General features: G+C 32.3%; 1 protein-coding gene across 1 annotated transcript in view; it reads left to right on the top strand.

Moving 5' to 3' along the window:
- Positions 1–16,612, top strand: part of LOC113522706 (uncharacterized) — a 41,011-nt gene extending 24,399 nt beyond the window's left edge. The window contains exons 6-12 of the mRNA XM_026908489.3: positions 2,990–3,121; positions 5,122–5,289; positions 7,059–7,248; positions 9,278–9,429; positions 11,713–11,828; positions 12,552–12,710; positions 13,949–16,612. Coding sequence (XP_026764290.2) covers positions 2,990–3,121; positions 5,122–5,289; positions 7,059–7,248; positions 9,278–9,429; positions 11,713–11,828; positions 12,552–12,710; positions 13,949–16,497 — 3,466 coding nt within the window. The 3' untranslated portion in view covers positions 16,498–16,612. The remainder of the gene's footprint in view (positions 1–2,989; positions 3,122–5,121; positions 5,290–7,058; positions 7,249–9,277; positions 9,430–11,712; positions 11,829–12,551; positions 12,711–13,948) is intronic.
- The last annotated feature ends 2,841 nt before the right edge of the window (positions 16,613–19,453 follow it).

Raw genomic sequence — 19,453 nt, 5'->3', positions numbered from 1 at the left:
TCATACATACATAGCTACATACATATCTGTCACGCCTGTCTCCCATTAGGGTAGGCAGAAACAATGGAACACCAAATGCTTCGATTCAAACAAACCTCTTTCGCTTCTTCCACATTCATCAATCTTTTCATATATGCTCGCCGGTTAAACTTCATAATAATCTTTTAAGATGTGAAGACATAAATGTTACCAAATAATACCAAAGAAACTCCCTTTCACAATTATAATTATTAAAAAAATAAGTAAAAATTTATCTCATATCGTATTCCACTTTAAAAGACCCTAAAATTGGTGAGTTTAAATCTGATTGACAAAACACATTTATATATATATATATATATATATATATATATATATATATATATATATATATATATATATATATATATATATATATATATATATATATATATATATATATATATATATATTTATTGCACTTGTAAGTTACATATAAAATAATGTATTTATAAATATTGTGAGCAAGGGTGGACTTATCTCTGACAGAGATCTCTTCCAATCAACCTAGTACAGTAAGAAAGCATTTCGTTAGCGAACAGCTGAAGTGCTACAACTATTAATACATAAACAAATATATAGTTAAATAAAATATTAAAATATATAATAAAATATTACATAAATACAAACACTATAAATACATATAATACCTACCTACTTATATAATAAATGTTTAAATAAATGAATATACTACTTACATTAAAAATTTCGTTTAATGATTTTAAGATTTGACAGTTCAGTTAGAAAAATACAAAAAACATATTACTCAAGGGAGAGAAAATGTCATTTCAACCTCTTCTTGAAAGAGGTAATAATAATTATAAAATTAAGAATGGCAATCAAGTTGACGCTTATCTGTTGGAGAGTGGTACCCATCGCCTAAAGACATGAATAGAATCATGGTCGTGACAGTATGCACAGTGACGTACATGGAATCCCCCATACGTTGCCATTCCTGATAACTAACCTCCATATTCATCATGGGCTATGTCGGTCACTTTGATTCCTTTGCGGATATCCTCGTTTCCGATTCTATCACGCAAAAATAATCTTCGAGCATAACCCTTTTCATAGCCCGCTGAGTGATTTGAAGCTTTTACATGCGGGCAATCGTGTAAGACCATATTTTGGTTCCATAACCTCTTTATTAAAAAAAAAAATAAAATTGTCTTCCACAAAAGAAACCGACTTCAATTGTGGCGAAACCAGTTATTTTCGATTAAAAATAAACTACTAAATTATTTTGATAAAATTTCTATAGAACCGATCTGTAAACATATCCTTTTGGGTAAAAAAAATAATTTTCCAAATCGGTTTATAACTGACGGAGTTATGAGGTGACAAACAAATAAAAATACAACCGAATTAAGAACCTACTTATTTTTGAAAACTTGAAAACCTCCTACAAACCAACTTTATCTATTAAAGTGTATTTTTTTTAATGGATGATAATGGTATGGTAACCCCGTCTGCACTTTTGGTATACACTGGCGGGGCACCAGTGATAGATGACTGATTAGGATGAATGTAGGTCAGTTAGTCCATCCTGACGAATTCAACTAGAATTGGCCACGATGGTTTCCAGGGGGAACCACATGGAGGTCGACCTGACAGGGTATATTGCTAGTAATGGGACTATTTGACCCCATTGCTAACAATCCCTTTCCCCCCTATTAAAGTGTATTGTCACTGTCTTTTAAATATATAATTTAGCGTAAAAGTAAAAAGACAAAACAGTTCAAAGCTAAAATAAGTTTACGTTTAGTACCGTACAGGTTTGACGTTTTTATGTTACCACTTTTCATCAGGTGGGCCGTTTGTCATTTTAGGTAATACATAAAAAATAAAACACACACACACACACGCAAAACTTAACCACACATATAACTATTTTTATTGAAATGCAACTAACCTTCGAAGGTCGGTTTTATAATTTATGAAAACCGTAGCCTTATCCAATTCGATCCAATTTTCTTTGAAACTTTAACATCTGTACCCAAACCACGTAGCTTTGAGGATAATCAAGGTAATGTATTTGTTTGTACAGTTCAAAACAATACTGAATCTTTTTTTAAACATAAATTTTTATTTAGTTTGATTCCATTCTTTTAGGAGCTTACACGCCACAAACATCCTCGTAAATAGATAAAGGTTTTTTTTTTTATATTAATTATCTCTTTTGTGATGGATTCGTTTAATAAATACGTAGCATATATATTTTTATGGTAATATTTTGTTTGATTTTGGAGTATATTTAGTTACATAAGTATAACGCAATATTTCCAAAATCGAACATGATAATGATGAACGATCGATCATTACCTAATGGAAACACTACGTTATTAATAAGGTTCATAAAACAATGTTCTTATATTAAATTTTCTTCTTATATTTAATTAGAATTATTTTGTTTAATTCCGCTAACATTAGTATGTGTGTGATTGCTAACACTCGATTGACCACCACTACTAGTACCAAAAGTTCCACAGCCTTCCATATTAGCCATAGATCTTTAACTGACATTTTGTATATGCACGTTTTGCGATACGTGTTTCAACTCTTTTCACAGGGGGGAAGGGATTGTTAGCAATAGAGTTTGACAGCTCCATTGCTAGCAATATGCCCTATTATGTCGACCTCCATGTGATTCGCCCTGGAAACCATCGTGAACAATTCTTGTTGAATTCGTCACGATAGGCTAACTGATCTGTTTCACTGGTGCTCCGCCGGTGTATACCGATAGCGCGGGTGGGGATACCATTCCATTATCACCCATTAAAAAAAAAACCCTTTTTACATTCTCTTTGCATTCACACATATACTAATGGTAGCGGAATTAAACAAAATAATTCTGATTAAATAACAAGCGATATGGACTTCCGCAAGATGACACGTAGTTCAGTAAAATATTAACAGTGAAATGTTCTCAAAATGTAATATTCTCAAAAATACCTTCTTTTTTCTTGTATAGACTATCGCAAATCAAGAAGGTGCAAATTTTAGCGAGAGAGTTTGAAACGCCGTTGGGACCGACTGTGACAGGAAACTTCATAACAAACGAGCCAGCGGAGACTATGAAATCATTTCCGAATTTGACAAGCAAGTAAGATCATTGTTGTAGTTTTCAATCAACTTTTAGAGTTCTAACTTGACTGAATGTTTTTGTGTATATATGTGTCAAGTGATACTTTGTAATTAGGTTATGGTGATTGTTATAACTTCGGTGATGTAGTCACAGTATACGATAGTTTCTTTTTATTTATTTTTTTTATACAACTTAGAATGGCAAACAAGCTGACGGCCCACCTGATGGAAAGTGGTAACCGTCGCCTATAGACATGAGCAGTACCATGAATATGAACAGTTGCAGGTTCGATCACTATTGGCGACCGGCCGATGCAAACTCTTTAGTTATTATTATACTTTTTTATATACATTTACTTTTAGAATGTTCTTATTCAGGCGCTATAAGGTAAAATAAAACTCACTTTTACATTTATAATATTAGTAAGGGCACACACATTAGCTGTACGCTGTGTTAATTAGCATGAATTGAGGAAAAGTCGTAGATCATCTTTGTGCAAGAGTTCATCCAAATTCAATCAGGCGTACAAGTGTGAAGTAAAACAACCACTTCCTTATTTATAAAAATTAAAATCTTCTATAAATCTAACTATTACACTATTTTGTCATTGTCTTCTAAATTAGGAATTTAGCACAAAAGAAAGAGATAAAACAGTTCAATAGATAAAATAGGTTTACGAACGGTTTGACGTATTTATGAATAAAGGCGCCAAACGTCTTTACGTACTGTACGTGGATTATAAAATATATCTATCTCTTTTCAATTCGTTGCGTGTAAACAAACGTACCTTTCGAGATAAGCTAGCAGCGAGAGATCAGGATGACAGTTATTGATGGTTCCCGTTTCCTTGATCATTGCAATATTATGGTGCATGAGTGTTTCTGAGCGATACACTTCTTGCGACTAGTGACCCAAATACGGCTTACATTAACGTTTTTCTTACAGACGAAACGGTTGTGTACAGTTTCTTTTATTTATGAAGTTAATTAGGTGAAACTGATTCGGAGTCAGTAGCAATTTTGTGTGCGTCTTTATGAATGGACTTCAAAAAAGAGTAGGCTCCAATTCGGTTATGCTTTTTTATGTTTATTACTTCATAACTCTGTCAGTTATAAACTTATTTATTTATTTGGAAAATTCTTTTTTTATTGAAAAAGATATTATACTATATACTGGATACTTTCATATTGGTCTCATGGACATTTTATCATAATCGGTTCAATAGTTAGAGAATTACCTTCTTTTTGAAGTTGGTTCGAAAAAGAGATGAATTCAGAAGTAATAGCCATCAGGTATTTGTAGAAGAAGAAGACATACTGTCCCCAAATAAATATAAAGGAAAATGCAATGCAATGGCATTGACGATTAAAATCACCTCTTTTTCGAAATTGTTTAAAACTATAGATATATAGATACTCTTTATTGTTTCCTCCGAAAGATTACAATAGTAAACTTATTATAAATATAAACAATTACAAGAAATATTTAATAATATAGTAAAACTAAGAATCTTTTCGAAGTTATTTCAAAAGATCTTGCAGTTATAAATGCATATTGGTAATAATAAAGAATAATGATAATTCTTTTTTATTTGCAAATTTATAATATTTATAGCGACTCCAAGAAAAGGTATCAATTCGGTTATATTTTATGTTTGTTATCTCAGAAGAGCGTCATTTATAAACCGATGTGGAATACTTTTAAATACTTTTAATATTTTTATACTTTCAGATTGGTCCTACAGAAATTGCATTAAAATTGGTTTGATAGATTGATTTTACATATTAATAATTGCAACTACAGTTAAAGTAAGTGTTATGTTTTTCTGTGGACCAAAATCTACTAGTGACGACATTGTTTCAAAAATAAAGTTGAAAGAAAATGCTGTTGAAAGAAATGACTTGTATTCTTATTATTCTTCTATTCCTTTGTCCTTTGTGGAATTGTGTTCTTTGTTCAGTAGGCAGTAAAAAGGTCAATCTAATGTAATGTCAAATGTGATATTTTTGCTACTTCAGCTATCAACTTTTAAGCGGTGTCACGGAATTGGAGAGCTACCACGACTTCGGGGCAATTGAAGTTGACTATGGCATTTTGGAAAATCAAAGAGATGATTTTATTATCAAATACAGTAAAATCATATTCGAAGGAAACGGAAGAGAAGTTCTTAAAGATATATTGAAACAGTGAGTATATGTACATTGTTATTTAATTAGAACATTTTTGTTTAATTCCGCTACCATTAGTATGTGTGTGACCGCCAACACTCGAAGATTGACCACCACTACTACAACCGGAAATTTCACATTAAACATAACGCCAAACTATTATTTGCTATTAAAACTTTTACGTAAATCGTACCGTAACAATGTAGAATGGCCTTGTGATATTTTTCCTGCATCCTATAAGCTTCGATCCTTCAAAAGTAGTGTGAAAAAGCATTTAGTGAATCGGCACAGTAAGGCCAACTGTCGAGAGTAGCACATTGGCTTTACGGTTGAACGATTCGTGTTGTCTCTGTATTGGCAATAATTGTGTGATCATATATAAAATTAAAATCATTTACGGGATAGAAAAAGATAAACTAGGGTCAAAGTCAATTATTATTTAATTGACTTATTTACTTCGCACAAAATTGTTCATTACTATTTTTATTACACTATGTTTCGGTTTGAAGGGTGGGATATGGCGTGAATTTACTGGGTACAGAGGAATAACACCTGAGTCCTCAGGAATGGCAACGCATGGGGGGTATCATGGGCGAAACAGTATACTCTGTTATGTCCATGGTACTGATCGTAACTATAGGCGACGGTTACCACTTTCCATCAGGTGGGCCGTCAGCTTGTTTGCCATTCTAAGTTGTATAAAAAAAAACAGTAAAGTAGCCATCTTTACTCTCAGTTTTGATCTTCAATATAACGTTAAACGTTCACACTTTGCGTTTTTAAGAATCATACCTCGTATTATAACCCGTTCATTTGTATGTATCGTATTTTTAATGAGATATCCGTTAAACGTCTTTAAATTAATATCTTCAACTCGCGTCTGAATGCTTCAGAAACATTTTACAGACAGTCGTCAAAATCTCTTTGACATGTCTATATTTTTATAAATTTAATTGCATGTACTTGCTCATTGTTATGTAGTAAATATTCATATCCGTTTTATATATAATTAATAATTTAACATTCTTTGCTAACTGCTTTAACCATGCTGTATGTACCTATCTGGGTTTCAATGTAGTCCGTACTATTGTTTTTCTATAAATGTTTTTAATGTTATTGATTGTAAACTGTTGTGTACACCTAATAAAATAAAAACATACAAAATAAAAAATGAATCTACAGTGTTTTCATTCAATTGTCTAAATTAACACTATGTGTAGTTCCGATTCAGGTATCATGGGTGTCACAGAATATTCTGTAATGTCCATTCTACTGTTCATATCTATAGCAGACGATCTCCACTTTCCATCAGGTGGCCTGCCAGCTTATTTATTATTCTAAGTAGCATAAAATAAGTACTCTTTTTTAAAGAATTCTTACAAAACATAATCGTTGGATTATTTTGTTCTAAAATAAATAATAGTAGATAGATAGATAATTTATTTACATTACTTACAGCACACAAATTACAATAAAAAAAAAAAACATACACATAATACACAGCAAAAGAGATAAAAGAATGAAAATAAAAAAGCACAAATAAAAAAAAAACAAAAAACAAAATATATAAACAAACAATCTCCTTTCTTAGTAAATGGTTATTAGTCATTACTTCAACAGTCTATATAATGGGTAGACTTCACAGGTTTAAAGTTATAATTTAGTTAGTTATTAGTTTAGAATAAAAAAAAATAATGTATATCAGAATATACATATTATTTTGTTATTTTTATTATATAAGTATTTTCTATTTCATTCTAATGATAAATATAAATTGTTATTTGAAGGTATGCTCCATCAAAACTGGATCCGCAACGCTGGAGTGTTGAAGCTAACCGAGACGTGATATTAAATCTATTTAGCGACGCTAGAACCCTGGCACCTCTTATCAATTTTGCCAACTACCAGTCAAAAGCCAAAAGGCAATCGTATTTCTACGTGTTTGGACATAATTCTGTTAGCACAGATTACGCGTCGGTGAGTTTTTATTCAGTCGAGTGATATTCACCAAGTGTGATTTCTGTCTAATTGCGGCGAACTATTTTAGTTTAGATTCTTTAGAAAAATTAAAATCCTCAGAAACCATTTTATGATATGCTTCCTTCAATATTTCGGGAATTTCGGCTTTAGCTGGGGATTTAAACTTGAAATCACAGTTGGAAGATTCACCGAAGTTGGACAGAGGTCTTACTTGCTGAAAATTACCCAATCATTAATAAGGTGAAGAGCAACTAAGCATATTTTAGTAAGACCGAGATTCAATATCATAAACTCAGCCTTGTTCATCTACTACTGATCATATACGAGTACATCCTCCATACATTATAGCAAAGAACAATATTTTATTTCAAAGCAATGACATTATGAATTGCATTAAATTCTGCACAAAGTGATAATTACTAGTGGTATTTTTATTTGCGTATTCCTATTATTTTAATAACTTCATTCCTACATGTCATCAGACAATGTGGAGAAAAATCTATATGGGCTGTCATTGAATTTTGAATATTTTTTCCGGTTGTCTTCTTAACTTAAAATATATCTTTTTTAAAAATCATTGTTTAAACAAATTATACCGTACTTTGAAATACAATACATTTGAAAGTAAAAATATATTTTCTATTGACGACTTTCAATACTTATTTTGTACTCTTCCTCACTGTTTCTTTTTATCACAACGGAAACTCGAGCAGTTGTCTTTGAATTGTTATTAATAAAACACCTCCAACTATTAAGTAGAACGTTGTGGAATACTGAATAAAAGTTTCACCTCGAACAATACATTCTCGATCACAAAAGGCATGATAGACGTTGAATTTTTGAGAGCTCGATTCCAACAGGTAGTGCGAAATTGTCTGAAATAAAAATACAAGAATGTGCACTGCTTTTTTCGATTTTGCACGTTATGTCGGGAATGGCTCGAAGCACAGATATATTGAGCATTGATCTTTTCGAAATGATTTCACAACTCTTTTTTCTTTTAATGCAATGTATGATGATGTGTGTGGATATTTCTGTATCGCTTGTTTTTATATCAAGCGACTTTGGTTGCCGTGTGGTCCCAGCATAGAATAAGCCACCCCTTTCTTTCGTATGGGTGTCGTAAGAGGTGATTAAGGGAAATTAATGGTCTAGAGATGGACAGTAGCGATCTTCTTAAGGCATTACCAGAGCCTGACTGCGGTTGCCAACCCGCCTGCTAACCTTGGCAACTATTTGCAAACCCCCCCTATGGGAGGCCTATGCTCAGCAGTGGATAGTTAACAGCTTGTATGGTATAGACTCTGATTGCATGGCCATGTTTCGATTTAAAGGTTGTAAAATTATTGGGTATAAACTCAATTGCGTGACGGGAATCGGAGACCTCACAATATATTTTCTTGTGTATATTGGTATATACTAATTAGTGACTTTCCATCACATATGTCATTGGTTTAGCATTAAAGGCCGTATAAAATTATCACCTTTAAAATATCTGTGACTTGTTATTTATGTTCCACTATGAACAGTAATATAAACTGCTGAATTTATTGTTTTTCTTTCTCGACTGTTTGACACTTTCACACTTTCTGTAAGTATGTATTTGGCAATACGTTTCCCGTTTCCGACAGGTCAGGCTCAGCCTAGTGAAGGAATCAATGTTAAACTTTGTGCTTAAACAAACATACTTTGATAATAAATATATTTTTACTTTTTTTTTTTACTTTCTTTTACTGTCTTTCTATTTTCTTTCTTTAATTCACTAAATTGATAATGGACTGGTCACATCATTCTAAAAATTTATAACTGAGAGGAAAGGAAGATTCTTTAGTACGAAGTATACGAGGTATATCAAACTTTAACTAGACTAAGGATGAACCTCGAATATATTACACAGTTAATGGATATGGATGTATCATGGATGGATCTCAGAATCATTGCTTATGTAGTATAGTTAATATATATGACCAGCAGTAAAATAACGATTATCATTTGATTTTAAATAATACAATATCTTTAATTTCAGCTAAATAAAAGTGTTCACGGCGAAGAATTGCCTTATGTATTGGGTGTTCCTCTAGGCGGCGCTAATACTCACTTCCATACAGAGTATACGCAAAAAGAGAAGTTACTCAGCGAAGTCATGATGAGATTATGGACAAATTTCGTAAAGATTGGGTGAGAAATATTATTAATATTATATAATTGTCACTAAACCATAACCGTGTGGTCCCAGCATAAAATAGGCCACATAGCTAGCAATGGAACTGTTAGATACCACTACTAACAATCTCTTTCCCTTAAATAAAATTATACATATATATTCTTTATTGCACTAAAACATACATTAACAACAATAAGTTAATAACAATGTTAGCAAAGGCGAACTTATCTCTAAAAGAGATTTCTTCCAGTCAACATAACGCAGTGGCATAGGAAAATGCCAAGTGGTCCCGGCATAAAATAGGCCATCCCTTCTTTTCCCGTGGGTGTTGTAAGAGGCAATTAAGCAAGGGCGAGGGAGGAGCAGCAGCGTCCCTCTTAAAACATCTCTAAAGCCTAATCGCGGTTGCCAGTCCGCCTGCCAAGCGTGGCAACCATTGGTAAAACCTCCCAAGGAGGAGGCTTATGTTCAGCAGTGGACAGTTAAAAGATGATATCATGATGATGATGATAAGGAACTAGATAATATCTGTACATAGAAGATATTTGAAAAATATTGATATGAGGGATCTCAGTAACACCAATAGATGCCATAACAATAATTTTAAGAAATTTTGTCTATGCATATGTTTTTGTTCTGGTATCACGAAATAACTACTGCAACAAATTGGATTCGGTTTTAATGGTTGTATTGTTGAAGATCTAACTTAATCCTTTTTTGCATAATGATGGAAATTTCCATCATAACATTGAATGCCCAAAAATTATATGAAAGAACAAGCTCATTTTAAATTGATCATGTCCTGATAATTTTTGTCCTGTCCTTTTAAATGTCCATTGCAGAATAAAAACATATCTGTCAAATTTATTTTTTTAACGATTTTTCCTTGAATGTTAAACATGAATTATATCACCTTGATTTATTTCACTAATAAAAAATCATGCAAAGAAGGGTTAAAATCTGGTATATGTTTTATCTTGATTGGAGTACATTATCTGGAAGTAGTCCATATCGTTATTCATAAAGTTATCCTACTTCTGAAATCTTTGCGTACGAAATAGGGGGCAAAAAGTTAGAGAGTAACAAACTTTTTGCTAACCATTTTAATTGTATCTACATATAAAGTGTTTCATACAATTGTAATTATTAATTCACAATTGCTACATTTCATGATGTGATGGCTCCACTGCAAATTAATTCTTAATTAAACACAGTGAAGTTAAAAATTGTCAACTAAGTCAATTACAACATGTAGATTAGTAACTCTTCAAATTATAATTTCATTATCATCATTTGTATGTATTACTTCATCTGTTTGCTGTACTGTTTCTGTATGATGTTAAATAACTTGTACATTATTATTACCATAAATATTAACTTCACGATTTTACCATACCATAACCATAACAAGTCATTAACGTTCCTCTAGTAGGTACGGGTCTCTCCCCATATGTGCCAGGATATTAGCCCACTAACATCTTACGTGTTAATATTTGAGATAACATTATGTTCTTGGCATAAGTTCTATGCGTTCCATCGTGTTTCATTGGAACGTGCTATGGAAATTATTATTACAGTTATAAAAGTATAGAATATAAGGAACATTTATTTATTTAAACTTCAATGCATAATTATATAAGTAAGTGTACATATGTTGGACTTAACACCTAATGGCGTTCTCTACCAGTCAACAATGAGGCAAGCAGAAAATTAAGTAAGCAGTGCATTTACTACTAAAATATGCATAAATATTGTTACTACATGCATACGTTCATAAATAAATATATAATATAATGATGATAAATTAGAATAGCAATAAAAGAAAATAAGGCAAAAAAATAACGAAAAGTGTTTTCATGCTCACCAATCACACTTCACTAGTGCCCTGCACGTGTATACCGATAGCGCAAGCGAGGTTACCATTTCATTATCATCTATTATAGAAAGTAAGAATTATTGTCTATGGACATGACTTTAGAATCAAAAGTATATATTGTTTATTGAATCGAAACGCCAAATTAAAGTTTACAAGTTGAATGTAAAGAGAATTCTCTTTTCTTTGATTTATAAATTAATAACGAAACTGTTTTAGAAGTGAGTTGAACAACTGCAAAAGAACCACTTATCATTTTTAAGATCACAGCAGGCGCCGTGTTTTCGACTGTGTGATTAATGATTAAAAGATGAATATTTTCAAGTGTACGAAAAGGGAACTTGTTGCGAAAGTATTAAGGTCTCGATTTTTTTTATATTTTTTATTAAATTTATTTATGTCTTTCTTAATTATACAATTTCAGTACACCGAACACCCAAAGCGTGAATAAGTACTACACGTTAGATCACAGAGAGTGGAACCAATATAATGTGGAGTGGCCGGAATATGACGTGGAACATCAATCATATTTGAGATTGGGTAAGTCAACGATTATAGGGGAATTCTTTATTTCTTTCTCTGTGATATTTAGAACAAACGATATGACGGCTCGCCTAATGGAAAGTCGTAACTGTCATCTATAGAAATTAACAGTACCACGGAGGTTTATGGATGGAAATACATTGTGATGCCTGTGGTATCCCTCAAGTGTTGCCATTCCTGAGATCTAAAATATTATTGCTCTATCTCTTGAAATTTGGTTGCCATATCTCGATCGAATCTTAGTTTAATCTTCAGATTTTCAATTTCATTTTTGGATCATTCATAAATGATTGTTACTTGAATTGAGCTACGGAGGTTATATAAACCACGTTAGAGTACTCCGTATGCAACAAAGGAGACCTAGAAGCTCCTAATACTATAGAGTAATATATACATATACCGACATGAATAGTAGATTATTTTTCCACAAATTAGCAATACTGTACAGAGTTATTGCAATAAATTTTTAAATCATACAATTTTTTTAAATATTGACATTTTTATACCCACCTAAAGCAATAAACTGAGTAGTAATCATTTTGTGTTACTAAAGAACCCGCACGAAAGGAAAAAATATGTTACTTCTTTAATGCACTTTTCTTTTGTTATTTATGTATTCTTTTATCTGTTTTCTTTTGTGTATATCTATCTATGTTTGTTGTTATTTGTTATTCGTGCTGTAAATAATATAAATAAATTATATATTTATTATTACTTCAGACATTACGCCATACGTCAGCAGTTTATACCGTTCAAACTACACAAACTTTTGGCTTGAGACGTTACCTAAAAAGATGAGGAGGTTCCTGATTGATCGATTATTCGAGTATGCTCCAAAATCTACTACGCACAAACCTAAATCAACATACGGGGCCCCAGGTGAGTATACAGCACTTATACCATCAGTAATAAATTTAATGAATTTACTTAAGACTATACACTTCAATATTGGCTTTAATAAATTATTAATTACGTTATTGTATTAGCTTAATATCCCGCTGCTGACTTTTGCTGGTATAAGATTTTTTAATGGATCTTAGTTTATATGAAAGATGAACTAAAATATTATAAAATCAACCTGGGTTGCTAGCTCTGAGTTAGCCACAACCTAGATTTGTGAAGTGGCAATCCTTAAATGCGGCTATTATTTTTATAGGCAGCCCTATGTTGCCTTATAGAGAAAAGAATACGCTTTCGTTTAGTGTTATTTTTTTTTATCAAAAGAACAAATTCTCTACGATTACAATACTAACATCTAGAATAAATCTTTAGATTCTGGCAACATTTTCTTGTGGCTATTTTTTATATGCAACTATAAGTTAATGTGCATAAAACAGAACTTCCAAACTTCCGTTGGATGATCAATTTACTAAATATATCCAAACTATTATATATTTCCACCTGGCAACTCTAAGGTGTTTTGTATTATATTTAAGCTCAACTTTCATTAAAATCAAGTTGCAGGACTCAGCGGTGAAATCTTTAACTATTTAGTTTTATAAATATTTATAGATATGGATAACAGTTATGCAGAATGAACTGTAAACTATTCGAATCCTTTTAAAAGCAATACTGAATATTTCTTTCTTTGTACCCACATACATCATACTTTTCAAAACGATATGTACTGAAAAATGACGTAACCTTCTATTTCATTGTAATGATAAAACACCACTCAAAATAATGCCTATGATTCGACTTCATTATGTGATACATAATGTGTCTAAATTCAATTGATGCATAACATATAACTAGAAATGAAATGATGAGAATGAAATCATGTCAGTAGACTAATTGGGGTAAAAGCACTGGAATTAACTATGATGTTTAATAGAATATACTGCTAACATATTGGGGATTAATAACCCCTAAACTAACACTTTCTAATGAAACTTCGGCACTATGTTCTCTCCCACTATATCATAAGAGATTTGGCGTAAAGATCTAACATTCTATGATGTATATACCTGACTTTATATATACATAAGTAAAAAAATAGAAGTTATCAAAAATTAATTGCTTTTTATCTTATACAAAATGTACATATATTATGATCAATAAAAAAAGAACTTTTTGTTTTAATTTTGTTATTATTAATCTATATTTATATTACACAGATCCAAACCAAAGAACCAGAAGGCTTCAAGTGACCAATCCGCCTCGGTATAATGCACCTTCTTCAGGTGGTACAATTTCGAGAAGCTCCTACTTCCCACCAGAGCCAAGATCATATCCAGATATGATTTATAGACAGCAAGAGCCGATAAAAATAATTCCTTCACAACAACCTCATTTAATGGACAATGCAATTATTCAACCAACTAACAAGCCAATAAATCCAAATATGCCAGTTAAGATGTCTGGAGCTACTATGACGCTCATTATATCACTTGGTATACTTTTCTTAGCTGTGAATGTAGGAATTTGCTCAATATTATATTTCAAAAAACGAAAATTACGTATTCGAGAACAAGCTTTTGAAACTACACGACAACCTCGTCCTGAAATGGGAGAAGTTGATGTAATCGGCCAAAAAGGCTCCAAAGATGATAAAAGTGCTTTAAAAACATTTAAAAATGGTTGCAGTGTCATTAAGTCGATGAGCATTGATAAAATTCGTGACAAGAAAAAACATAAGAAAAAGTTAGAACCATGTAAAACACCAAAGTCTGATGACTCAGGTGGATTTAGAGAAAGATTCCAGCTTAGAAGACATCTATCTACTAGTACATTAGATGCGCATACAAAAGTAAGAGATTGGATTGCTAATGAAGTTATGCATAGATGTTCTCCAGGTATTATGAGAAAATCAAACTCTGATTTGAATAATGATAAAAGTTTGACTATAATTAAACCTTTTACTAGATCTGAAGAACTGTTGTCAGAGGCAAAGCGTTCTAAAAAAGATGCCCACAGAGTCGATGGTAATGCAAAAAATATTGGTTTAAGAAAATCTGAGGGTAACAAAACAAGAACGTCTGAGAAAACTACTTCAACATCTGCTCTTGACTCGCATTCTTCAATTGGAAGTAATAAAAATTCAACAATGAGTATAAAACGTACTGATAAATCTACTGATTCTCTAAGAAGTAGGGGAACAGAAAGTATTAAATCAAAGAAAGTATCTGTAGCAATCGATGCTACACCAGCTGCACGAACAAACTCTATACTTAACCAAGAACCAATAGAAATTTATAAATCATTTGACTGTGGCGAATCAAAACATTCCAATAATGAAAACAAAATACAAAGATCAAAAACTGAAAAGGACTTTAAAAACAGTTTAGTACAAAATAAACCCGAAAATAAAGAAAATGATAAAAAAACATTTACAAATGTAATTACATTGTCTGTTGATCAAGACAAACCATTAAGAATATCTCATAAACATTCCTCATCAGATCCCGTAACTGATATAAATTATGATAAGCTTATGAAAGAAAAAATGGAGTGTGGTAATCAAATAATCGATATTCTTCCTCCTGTTACATTTAGAAATGATATCAATGTAACATCATGTGATGAAAGTACTAAAGTTGAGCCCTTGACAGCTGCAGAAGCTTTACTAACTATAAAAAGAAGAAACTTTCCGAAAGTGCTTCCAGATTTGCCAAAGGCGCAAAAGCGATTATCTCTACAACCCACAACTTTACAAACTTTCAAAAGTTGCGTAGGAAGTATTGATAGTCAGTATGAACGTTCTAAGGTTCCACCACAACCTCCTCCTAGGACATCGACTTTAGAGCGTCGTCTTGCATACAGAAATTCCAAACCTTTGACTTCATTTGACCCATGTAATATTAATAAAATATCAGAAACAAGTACTGATAATAATTATGAAAATATTGATTCCATAATACCATATTATGATACCAGTCAAAAAGGTAATAGATCATTTGAAATCAATACGCCAAGGAACCAACACGATTCAAGTTTAACCATGTCTAAAGAAAGAGACTATCCTAAAGTGATAATAGCATCACGTGACATTCCATTATTACAAGAACCAACAGTTATTATTAAAGCATCCTCAAGTCAAATAGAAGTACCATCGAATATTCCAAGGGTAAAGTTACCAGATGATTTTCATTCCCAAGCAAGTTCAGTAACATCATTTTCATCCTTTTGTTCAGATGATGAGGAAATTATAGATGACGAAGAAGATTTCTTAGATGATCTCACTGAAGATAAACTTATAAAAGAATTGGTCGGTGGAGTAGAATCTCCAACTAATATGGGTGATACTTTCTTGGATTCAAAAGGCCCAGAAACAATATTTGAAAAGAAATTAGAAATTGTACCGGTAAAGGTAAATACTGGGATCGTTGCGCCAAAAAGCGCTGAAGATTATATTTGCATATCTGATTTACATTTACCTGGTGTGAGTGACTTGGAGAGAACGGCACAAATTAAACCTAATTTTGGTTTAAATAAACTTCAACATAGAACTGAAAGTATCCACAGACCTCCGGAGAAGGCTGTTAAATTAAAACCAAAACGATCAATCAAAGCTGGCTCGATTTTGAGCAGAAGTGTTAAAGGTAAGAGAAGTAGCAATAAAAGTAAAAGAAAAAGCACATTAGAATATTCAAATTCCGGGTCTTCCAATGACACAGAAACCAGCACCGGAACTGTAAAAAAAATAGAAGTAAAAAAAGGTACTTAAAATATTGTTTGCACCTACACAAAATAGTTTTGTACCAAATTTTCAGATGTTCCGACCAAATTATTAAATAGAATTTTTAATATGAACTTATGTATATCAAAGTAAGTACAACGAAAGGAGTTATGCATTTAATATATAAATTTGTACAAAAGTAAAATAGTTATTTTATTGAAACACTACCATTTCCAATCGATATTCCATTAAATTATTATTTATAATTATCGTATAATTGGAGAGTAATTTTATTGTTCTTTGTTTGAGTGATAAGCTATTTGATACGTTTGCATAAATAAGATTTTCAAACTTTATACAGTCTAATGAAAACAGTTATAATAAAACCCAAGGAATTAAGTGATCTTTCGCAGCATCTCCGATCTTTCCCTTCAAACGCTGTGACTTTAGAAACCCGCTTGATCCTGTATGTGGCTTAAGTTACAAACGTGTATCTTATTTCAACATATTACATATTGAATTGGGCTTATTAATCCTAGGTTTGTAATATTGGGTTAATTGCGGTTCATTAAACTTTACAAATATGTGGGATATGATATAGAAATTACAGGGTACGAAAGCATAATCTTTGATCTTAAGAATGGCAATTCATGATGCTGTTTGTAACCACTTTCTCACAGGAAAGCTGTCAGCTTTTATCCTAAATATAAATAGGCTAAGACTTTTCAAACAGGTATATTTTTTATAAGGAATAAGGAATCTTTTTATAATACTATACTTATTTTTGAGATAGTGAGTAATTACAATATAATAATGTTGTAACAACACCAAAAAAAAGTCTTAATATATCAATCAAATATTTTCGCTCAAATCTTACTCTGAAAACCAAAGTAAAACAGTTAACATTAAACTCCTTATCAACAACGGTAAGTTTGTAACTGGAGTCATGATTTCATTGAAGAAGCTTTACGTCACAACTCACCCTCAATTAGGCCTCTGATCTCTCATGAATGCAAAAACTTGGGCAGTTACAATTTTGCTGGTTATTAAAGTCTTTGTATGTCGAATTTAGTATGTTAGACAATAGAATGTAAAATACGAGTCTCTCTCAAAGGTATCTAATTAAAAAAAAATCATAAATAGACACTCAACATTTTCGTAAATATTGTTTTTCTCAGTATGATTTCTTTAGGAGTCTTTTTCTTGCCTTGAGGTCATTAATATTCCATTTTTGTAGCAAATAGCCTATTCCAAGCAATGAATACGCCTCAATGCATGAGTTTATCTTTTCAGGAATTTAACCGTTTTTTGCATAATAGTGGAAATTTCTAGCATAACACTGAATGCCTAAAATTTATATAAAAAACAAAGTTCATTTTAAGTTGATCGTGTTTGGATACCTTTTTAATGTTCATTGCAGAAAAAAAACATAGCTGTTAAATTTATTTATTTTTAACTATGAATTATATCACTTTGATTTATTTCACCAATAATAAAAATCGGTAAAAAAACTTTTAAGTTAAACGGTTTTATTTTATGTGCACTGAAAACTACAAAATAAATAAATAGTTACTTACCTATCAACCTACGTAGGTGATCTCGGTCATTAATATCTCTGATGGTAGTGGTTGTCATAACATGAACCATGTCAGCGGCCGAAAGGCAGTTCATGAGAGAACACTAACACCAGGGTTTGCTTGGTAGGTAAACTAAGCAGCCCGCACTATAACAAGTAGGTATTTTGACCTTCTAGTTCAGAAATATTTTAGTACTAGGCAGAATAGCTTTTAGGCATATTAGACTAAAATAAAAACGTGGGGCCCATTAACTATTTCTGTATACTATATTAACTACTATACTAAGTGTGGATTGCATCGACTTATTATAATCGTCATCATCATCATCCTAGCGGTTTATCCCGGTCGCATCCGAAACCTCATAGCTCCGGAGTCCAGGGTCCGCTGAATCGACTTACTATAATCGTAACTGGAGGTTTTAACCATCAATAACCAGCCGTTACGGCTTCACCAGCGAACGCCGAGCTCATGATCTACCAAAGTATAAGATATGCTCTGCTATAGGTATGATTTCAGAGGGGCCCCACGTTTTTATTTTAGTCTAATATGCCTAAAAGCTATTCTGCCTAGTACTAAAATATTTCTGAACTAGAAGGTCAAAATACCTACTTGTTATAGTGCGGGCTGCTTAGTTTACCTACCAAGCAAACCCTGGTGTTAGTGTTCTCTCATGAACTGCCTTTCGGCCGCTGACATGGTTCATGTTATGACAACCACTACCATCAGAGATATTAATGACCGAGATCACCTACGTAGGTTGATAGGTAAGTAACTATTTATTTATTTTGTAGTTTTCAGTGCACATAAAATAAAACCGTTTAACTTAAAAGTTTTTTTACCGATTTTTATTTTCTTGTTTTTAGTATTTAGTGAAATTGTTTACCGAATATTCCTCATTCTATTTAATTCATTCAGTGCATCATTATTACATGGTTTCTTACCTGATGATTTAGTACAATCTAATTCCTCAATACATAGCCCTTCCAGAGACTTGACTCGACTTAGAGCCACGTATGCTTGTCCTTCCTCAAACCATTTTGAGCCCAAATATATTACTGCATGGTCGACGGTGCTGCCCTGCATTTTATGGACGGTGAATGCTCATGACAAAACTAAGGGCAACATCCTTTTTTCAGCCGTACCATAATTGAATTTTGGTGGAAACTGTATGGCTTTAGGGTAAATAACGTGCATGCCGTCTGTGCCAAAGTCAATTAAAACTGATGATATATCTGTTTAGTACATTTGGGTTCGACGGAACTGAGGCCAAAAAGGTGTCTGAGTGTCAAGTGTCTGAGAGTCTAGTGTCAGAGTGTCTTGTATCCGAGTGTCCAGTGTCTGAGTGTCTAGTGTCTAGTGTTTAGTATCTGAGTGTCGAGTGTCGAGTGTCTAGTGTCTGAGTGTCGAGTGTCTAGTGTCTAGTGTCG

Source organism: Galleria mellonella, unplaced genomic scaffold, assembly GCF_026898425.1.
Source record: "Galleria mellonella isolate WM207_F2 unplaced genomic scaffold, CSIRO_AGI_GalMel_v1 utg59, whole genome shotgun sequence".
Classification (NCBI taxonomy): Eukaryota; Metazoa; Arthropoda; class Insecta; order Lepidoptera; family Pyralidae; genus Galleria; species Galleria mellonella.
Note: the sequence above shows the minus strand (reverse complement) of the source record. Positions and strands in the feature narration are given on the sequence as shown.